Source organism: Myotis davidii, unplaced genomic scaffold, assembly GCF_000327345.1.
Source record: "Myotis davidii unplaced genomic scaffold, ASM32734v1 scaffold647, whole genome shotgun sequence".
Lineage (NCBI taxonomy): Eukaryota > Metazoa > Chordata > Mammalia > Chiroptera > Vespertilionidae > Myotis > Myotis davidii.
The window spans coordinates 706,530-715,701 of NW_006298634.1; the positions used below are offsets into that span (position 1 = coordinate 706,530).

The 9,172-nt window shown below is 36.9% G+C and overlaps 1 protein-coding gene across 1 annotated transcript in view; it reads right to left on the reverse strand.

Annotated features, from left to right (window-relative positions):
* TMPRSS15 (transmembrane protease, serine 15) overlaps positions 1-8,487 on the reverse strand; it is a 105,403-nt gene extending 96,916 nt beyond the window's left edge. The window contains exons 1-3 of the mRNA XM_006774457.1: positions 8,343-8,487; positions 4,257-4,387; positions 3,912-3,979 (exon numbers count right to left, since the gene is read on the reverse strand). Of these exons, the coding sequence (XP_006774520.1) occupies positions 3,912-3,979; positions 4,257-4,387; positions 8,343-8,487 (344 nt within the window). The remainder of the gene's footprint in view (positions 1-3,911; positions 3,980-4,256; positions 4,388-8,342) is intronic.
* Between the last annotated feature and the right edge of the window lie 685 nt (positions 8,488-9,172).

Genomic DNA, 9,172 nt, shown 5'->3' on the forward strand with positions numbered 1-9,172 from the left:
TTCCCTATCTTTCTCAGGCTCCCAAAAGTACTGACCTGCAATTTATCTTATAGACATTTGCATAAAATGTCTTTGCATCTTTTAAAAGTCATTCATATACAACTCAAAGAGGTATTTCTACATGGATGAAGTATATTATTTGAGAATCATTACAAAATGTGTATCAAGGTGTAGGGACTATATTGGTCTCCTAGGTAGCTATAAAGAAGGAGAAAAAAAATTCCTCAGCTGAAACAATATAGTTTCCAACATAGTGACTTTAGCATTTAGAGATATAAAAATTACTTATTAAATATTAAAGAAAAGGCTGGGGTTTTGATAACCCACCAGGCCTATATATAAAAGTCTGTACTCAGCAAATGTTCTCAGTCTAGCAAAGACAAAGTTACCCAGCACATGATGACATGTGAAATGAAAAGTCCCATTCAGGGAACTGTCCCAGGGAGCTCTGCGGTGGAGATCATGCTCCGTACAGATTCCACTGGGCAGAACCCAGGGAAGGAGAGGCCAGTGCCTGAGACACCTCTCCTCCGGGAGCATTCACACTCGAGAAATAAGCCCGAGTTGGTGGTTTAATGCAGATCTCCACACTCAGTCCTCTACAAAACTGGAAAAGAGACATTAGTTCCATTCACTTCAAAGTAGGCCAATAGCTTCAAGTTTTTTTAAAAAAAATCTTGCATGCATGCTTTCACCCTCACAGAATAAATATTGAATAAATATTAAGAAAAAAATAGCACTTTCAGGAAGAGAAGTTCCCCTTTCCTGAGAGTCCACGTGTCTCCTCCTAGCCTTGACCGGGGGCCAATAAAACAGGCTGCTATCAGCGATAATAAGCCTGGCAAACAGGAGCAGAAGCCTTGGATTGCAGATAGGAATGGAGACAGTAGGTGGGGATAGGGCTGGCTGGCTACTGCATTGAGATGTCGTGGATATACAATGAGAACTAGTTTAGAATTATTTTTTCATTAAAATTCTATTCTAACAGAAAGTAAAAGCCAAAGTAAGAGTATTGTATGCTGATTTTTATATCTTTAAAACACAGATCAAAGGAAAACATGTAACACCTAACCTAGGACTCACTATATCAAACCCAGGTGTTAAAGAAATGGCTCATTCATTTGCTAGGACTTTATAGGGCCCATACTCTGAGCCAGACATTAACTTGATTCTGAAAATACAGATGTCAAGGACACATTCTATGCCCCGAGGGAGCTCACAGTCTAGTAAGATGACAGGCAAACTGACAATTGCATTACAGTATGAGGATTGTTACTTTATCTGTAGGTACGAGGTGCTAACTAGGACTAGATTGGCAGGTGGGCACCCCCTGAGGAGGCAACATGGACTGGTTCTTAATGGCATATAAGGATGAATCCTAAGGATAATGCAATAGATAACAAGGAAGAAATGAGGTCCAGGCAGTGAAGAAGGAAGCAGGATGCTTTTGAGGGTGTACAGGTAATATGGCAGGACTGCTGTTAAAACCCCTTGTGGCAGGGTGGCGGTGGATGGGTGGTGGGGACAGGAGGAGAAATAGAAGGCGAGAGTGAGTTTCTGAGGCAAAACCCGAGAGAGTACCTTCTTTTAGTGTAACAACTCTGGAAATAGTCTTCAGGTATTTGAAAGACTGAGATATGAACATTTATTCTATAAAATATTAATAACTACCACTAAGATCAGTGGGTAAGAACTAAGGAAATACAGACTTCATTGAGAATATGAACTAATTTTTTAGCAACTGAAGTTATAAAGAAAAAATAATAATGATGTTCACAGTGACCTTGGAAATGGATTCCTAATTTTTTCAGATATCTTTACATGAGGGAACTGTTTTAAAAAGGATGAATCTCTTTCTTTTTTAAAAAATATATTTGTATTGATTTCAGAGAGAAAGGGAGAGGGAGAGAGAGATAGAAAAATCAATGATGAGAGAGAATCATTGATTGGGTGCCTCCTGCACACCCCCTACTGGGGATCACCTGCAATCCAGGCATGTGCCCTGACTGGGAATCGAACCTGGGACCCTTCAGTCCATAGGCCTATGTTCTATCCGCTGAGCCAAATCAGATATGGCTGAATCTCTTTCTTTTGTTGGATGAGGGTGAACTTCCTTCTGAGGCTGTGGATATTCCAGGCCAAAGCAGGCAAACAAATGCTAGACCAGAGGTGGGCAACCCCTGGCACGCGTGCCAAACATGACACGCCAGTAACTTTTGCCGGCACGCGAAACCCTCTCTTATAATCTTCCATTTACAATTTTTTTCTTAATATTGACATTTTTATTTTTCAGATCAATTCAGTATAGGTGCATCTTAGATAAGTAAATAATTTTACATAACAAGTTATCGTGAAGACCATAGACATGGGTTGACGAAAGAGGGGAAGAGCAATTTCTATGCCTCTGCCTTAACTCTCCCTGCATTCCTATTAAAAATAAATGTATTTTTCATCATCATATACTGTGTTTTTGTTGCTCGAATGAATTTTATTATTTCTTCAAGGTTCTTCACATACGTACATCTTAAGAGACATCAAGTAGGCATAACATGCTCTCAAAAAATTAGGGTTGGCGCACAGAAGTATTTTGAGTCAGAGATTTTGCTGGTTTTGGCACGCACTCACAAAAAGGTTGCCCACCCCTGTGCTAGACTATGTCCTTTAAAACCTTTCTTTCTCTTGCATTCCTACAACACACACTGTACAGGGATGGGCAAAAGGAGGGTTACGGTTACATTGTGACATTCTTTTGAGTAAATAAAACTATTATAATAATCATAACCTGCATGTCTCTTTCCATACAAACCACTATAAACCCACTTTTGCCCACCTCTGTTTACATAGCTGCCTAGTAACATTAGCCAGCACATTATAATGATGCACATGTATTAAATGATATGTGAATAAAAATAAAATGAGTGGCTATTCACATTTTATAGGCAGTGACTGAGTTGTCATGAAAACGTACAATGAGGCCACTGCTTTCTGGTCTAGCACTCTTCCATTGTGATTTCATTTGAAGTTGTAGGCTTGGAGGTTTCTCATTGACTGTCTTCCCTGACTGTGATAATTACTCTCAATTGCAGGGCACCAGCAGCCCTGAAGCTAACACTTATTTACCTCCATGTGGAAGAATATGTGAGGTGGACATTTCTAACTCAGGTGTACTGCCATCGGCCCGGCTTACTTAAATGTTTAAAGGGCATAAGTCAGGTTCCCCGAGGCTCCGCTTGGCTTTCGTTGCTTGTTTCCCATTTCTGCAGAAAAGAGAAGTTTCCTCTATTTTTTTTTTAAATGAAACTCCCTCTCTTTGACTTTTTCCCTATTCACTTAGTTTCATAGATTCTAACTGGCATCACAATTTCCTAACTGGTTCATATTCTTATTCCTCAGGCCTTTTGGTAGTTTGCAGTGAAGAAAACTCCTGATACAAGTATCCATAGAAGAATTATGTCATGATCCTATTCATCGAAGATTCATTCACATATTGAGCACTTACTATATTCTAGGTACAGGCTTATGTTCTCTGGGCACAACTAAACAGGTCCCTTCTCGCTTATGACTTAACATGTAAATGAAGTGTAATAAGCAAGCTTCCTCCATCTGTTCATAGCAAACCAGATACTGTATTTGTATCTGCACACGTTCACCTCAGCCGCCTCCCTGTGTCTCTGCAGATTTCACCCTCAGGAGGGAGAAACATATTAATGTAAGATCAATTATTCAGTAATTATTATTATGTGCTACGAATATGAAAGTTTATCAATCCTCATAACAATGTTGACAGTTTAAATTATTCCCTTTTCTCCTAAAAGGAGTGACGTTATTTTACAAATACTAACAAATAGATCATTATTTTGTGATGCTGTGCTCCCTTTTCTACCAACAGAAAAATTTTGAGCTGTACTCACTCAAATCGTGAAACTCTTGAGTTTTTATATTCATTTTTCAGATTACTGGATTGAAAGATGTCATCTATCTAAAAAGAGAAAGGGTTTAAAAATATATTAAATTTAAGATTTGAACTTTTGTTTCAACATTTCAATAGTAATATTTAAGTTCTGCTTAGAACTGGATTAGGGGTCATTTCCTTCTCTGTAGTGACGAGGCTCATACATTTAAGCATCCTGGGCATATGACATTCATTTACTAATTTCTTTCAAAGCAAGAAAGCAGGATCTATGTATCCTTTGGCAAGTAGTTAGTGAAACTATGTTATGAAATTTTAAACCAGCTGAAGAGAGACAGTCTCCTACCATTTGCTGAAGGTCAAAAGCAAGAACTTTGAAATCCGCTGAGAGTTTGTCTTGCAAATTAGGATTATATGTAGCTCCTGATGTTATTTTCAGGGTCCCTCTGGCTTCATAACTGTTTCCAAACACTGCATCTAAATAAATCGGTAAGAAATAAAACACTTAACACGTGAATTATAAGAGGGTATTTGTATCCTAGTTAAGACATAAAGTTCTTGCTTGATGTGTTTGTGCTGTAGTTTTTCTGGTTTACTTTGCAGCCTTCATGTGTCACAATCAGCTCCTTTTTACCCTCCTATCTGGTTGTTTTAAAAGATTAAATATTAAACTTCTTGTCTGCCCTATTTATTTATTTATTTTTGCATTCTTTGAAGCCTAACCCATACTCCATGCATCCAAGTTTTTTTGTTTTTGTTTTTCCTGCTATTGAGATTCCTGTTGGAAAATACAGGGATGATCAGCTTCCACCAATTATGATACGGATTCAGGGACACATGGTGAGAGCTGGACCATTAAAAGTTTTGTAGCTGCTTTCAGTTATTTCTTGAACACCTGGCATCCAGGGTCACTGCTGGCTTCTGCTTGAGGACTGCTGCGCATATTTCTGTGTGAGCTACTTTGAAACACAGCTTTGAAGCTCCTTCTTTCATTCTAATAATTACAAAATGGGCATGTGTGACCTTTTGCCATTAAATGGTGAATGTTGTTATTAGGGAAGTTATTGAGAAAGCTGAAGAAAATATATTATCTCAACATTTAAAAGTGTAAGGAATTAAAGCTAACAAATTGAATATAAACATGGGTACTGAAATGTACCATTAAGACCTGCATTACTGGCCAATAGACACATGTAATGACGCTCAAGGTCATTAATCATCTGAGAGATGCAAATAAAAATAAAAATGAGGTACCATCTCACACCTGTCAGAATGGCTATCATCAATAAATCAACCAACAAGTGTAGGCGAGGACGTGGAGAAAAGGGAACCCTCATTCACTGTTGGTGGGAATGCAGATTGGTATAGCCACTGTGGAGAACAACATGGAGATTCCTCCAAAAATTAAAAATGAAGCTACCTTTTACCTAGTGATCCCACTTCTGGGAATATAGCCTCAGAATCCCAAAACACCAATCAGAAAGAATATAATCATCCTTATGTTTATAGCAGTATTGTTTATTATAAACAAGATCAGGAAACAGCCAAGTGCCCATCAGCAAATGAGTGGATAAAAAAGCTGTAGTTCATTTGCACGGCGGAATACTATGTGGATGCAAAAAAGAAGGAATGCTTAACCTTTGCGACAGCATGGATCGACCTAGAGAGTAGTATGCTAAGTAAAATAAGCCAGTCAGAAGAAGACAAATACCATATGATCTCACTAAAATGTGGAATCTAATGAACAAAATAAACTGATGAAAATGGAACCAGAAACATGGATACATGGAACATACTGGCTGGTACCTGAGAGGAGGAGGGTGGGGATGACTGGATAAGGAAGGTGAAGAGATTAGCTAAGAACTTATCTGCATATCTCATGGACATGGGCAATAGTGTGGGGAAGGCCAAGGGAGGGGAAGGTGTGGGAAGGTGGATGTGGCAAAGGGGGCAAAAGGAGGACACCTACAATAATGTCAACATTAAAAATGTTTAATTAAAAGTGTCCCGTGTAATGCCTTTATCAGAATACTTCCTTTGCTATATATTCATATTTAAAATGAATCATTTCAATTAAAACTTACACAACAATGAGATCATTATACATGTAATAACAATGATATATAATTCTCACATTGATCTGGTATGACAAGATGTTATTTCTTCTTTTCCCTGATGATAAAACTGGAGGTTAGATTGACTAAGAAAAATTCCCAGACCAATAGAGGTCATAAGTGACAGATATGGAATTGGGGCACAGAATTGGATGACTCTAGAAGCCAGAATCTATCATTTATTTACAACAAATTTCCCAGTTCAGAAGAAACACTAGAAATAGTATTTCAAATAATAAATGTACATTGAGTTTAAATAGTTATAATTTCATAATTGATGCAACACATTATTTATACTCCTTTGTTTTTTTAATACTCAAAATTACATTTGGATTTGCATGTTTAAATGTGAGAGACAAGGAAAAACTGAGACAAGAAAATAAGTCATGAATCAGAGACTGAGGAAGCATGATCATTAAATCTTATGTAGGAGTCTTCACTGGATCCTCAACAGATAAAGGACATTAATGGAAAAAAAAAACTATGGAATTTAAATGAAATGTGCAGTTCGGTTAATAATTGTACCAATGTTAATTTCTTGGCCATGACAATTGTGCTATGTATGCTAGTATACAAGATATTGACATTGGGGGAAGCTGAGCAATGGTTATATAAACTCAACCATTTCACACTCTTTTTTTTTTAACTCTAAAATGATCTCCAATTAAAAGCAAAACAATGTATATTGAAAGCAGTATGTCTTATGTCATCTTCTGCTTTACTGTAGATATAACTCAAATCCTTTTATGCAAGTTGTTCACTATAAATCATGTTTATATTTATAAATATTTATTTTCTATTTTACTTGTAATATAACTTATTTTTGCTTCTTTATTGAGATCTAAGAGTCCAGTGGACTTCCAAATGATTATACTAGTATATCCTTGAAGTTACTCACAGTGTTTAAGTAAGACCAAAGTAGCTGCTTTTCTATAAGTCTAAGAGAACTTCTATACTTTATTTAATTGTTCATATAATCATATAAAATATCCATGACTTCTTTCATTTAAAAAAAAATCCCTCATATATGACTATAGTATTTAAATAAATGAGAGATTATATTGGAATTATTTTGTAAAACTACAAATTATATTTATAAAATTCTTATTTAAACTTATCTACTAGAGCAGTGGTCTGCAAACTGCGGCTCACGAGCCACGTGCGGCTCTTTGGCTCCTTGAGTGTGGCTCTTCCACAAAATACTGGAATGTATTTCTGTGCATGGGCCACAAAGTTTCAATTGCACTGTACGCGCGCACCTGCACGTGGTATTTTGTGAAAGAGCCACACTCAAGGAGCCAAAGAGCCACATGTGGCTCGCGAGCCACAGTTTGACGACCACTGTACTAGAGGAAAAAAGCTACTCAAAGACTGAGAATTTTCTTAGTAAAATCAAAATCACTCACATGAAAAGGTTTTTACCTTTGTGAGTTTTCAAAAAGAATTAATATCATCATATATACAGTAATTCATAATTTAAAAACTATAAAAATTTTCTCAGAAAAAAATGAATCCCATACTCAGATTATTGCTGTGCTGTCACTATTTTAGAGTTTACTGTATAAATGAGTAAATAGTATATAAGAGCATAAGTCCTAGAATTGGATTGTCTAGTTTGGAATCTTCCACTACCCGGTAATGATGCAAATTTAATCAAGTTACCTAAATTCTCTGTCTCTGATTCATCACCTTTAAAATGAAGGTAACTTGTAGGTTTGTTGTAATGACAATACATTTGGAGATCCTTGAAAGGTTGTTGGTGCATATAATTTCACTCTGAATAGTAGTTACCACTTCTTATTTTTTTCCTGTTTATCACAGTTTGCTACTCAGGCAGCTTCAGAACTTTATAATTCTACATTTACATTCACATTCCCTTATATGATTGCAATGAAAATTGTTAGCTTAAAAAGAGAATGAATATATCATTCTCTAGAAATAAATAGTCCTTTTCTTTAACTATTTATCAATTTGTACAGTCAACAACACTTCATATGTTTGTGATCGAAATCCTATCAGAATTAACCCACAGGCTATAAAACCTACTTTGTTATATGTTGAAACTGAGAAACATACTTAACATTTTTTCATTTAAAAACTTTAGTTTCATGTTTGAATTCTGAGGTAAGTTTTTAATTAAAGACCAACTAATTTTTCTAATATTCTACGAAGTGAACCATAGCAAAGCATCTGAATACCAAATAAATACCTTGTCATGAAAGACTCAGCAATGAATACAAGGTCCTGACAGGATAACGCGATTAAAGCGGGTACATGCCTCTCAGAGTGCCTTCAGTAGCCAGCTCCCAGGGACTCACCTTTTTCTGATTCCTTGATTGCCAGCCAGGACACTGCAATTAACCCAGCACAGAGAAGCAGCAAAACGGCAAAGAGCACTGCAAACGTGACTTCATAGGCGCTGAGAGGACGATGCCTGGAAGGTGCGCTTCTCTTTGACACCATTTTTGGCTTTTGAAGAAACGCTCATCTGAACACTGTGAGAGAATATAAAAACTTGCACCCACTGAAGAGGAAAATCTAAGTTTTCAAAGAAGATTTGGAAAGCAACAGCGAAAGTCAACACTAGTCTCACTAGTCAGTGTAAACGCCTTTGTGCGCGCCCAAAGGGCAACAGTATGTCTCTATACATTAAGCAGATTTAAAAGGGAAGTTAATATTTAAGAAGATATAAATGAGCAAAGAGATACCTAGAGTTGTAAATGTTAATCATCTGCACAGGCCATTTATTGAGATGAATGACAGTAAATGCATGTTGTAAACAAAAGTGACACTTCATCATTTTGAAAACCATTAGGAAAAATATAATATTCATGCTGGACAAATTAGTCACTAGGCCCATGCATTTGACATTTGTAGAGAGTTCCTAACAGGTCAACATTCCATGCTCTCACTCATTGTTAAGGCATTTCTCCTGTTCAATGTGGGTGTAGACATTCTAAAGATAACTTTTATTCACATCTACACTAATAAGAGAAACATGGTAATTGGCGTACGACTGCTACCCTTTTCATTGGCTAATCAGCGAGATATGCAAATTAACTGTCAGCCAAGATGGCAGCTGGCAGCCAGGCAGCTTGAAACTAACATGAGGCTTGCTTGCTTCAGTGATGGAGGACTCCAACGTTCC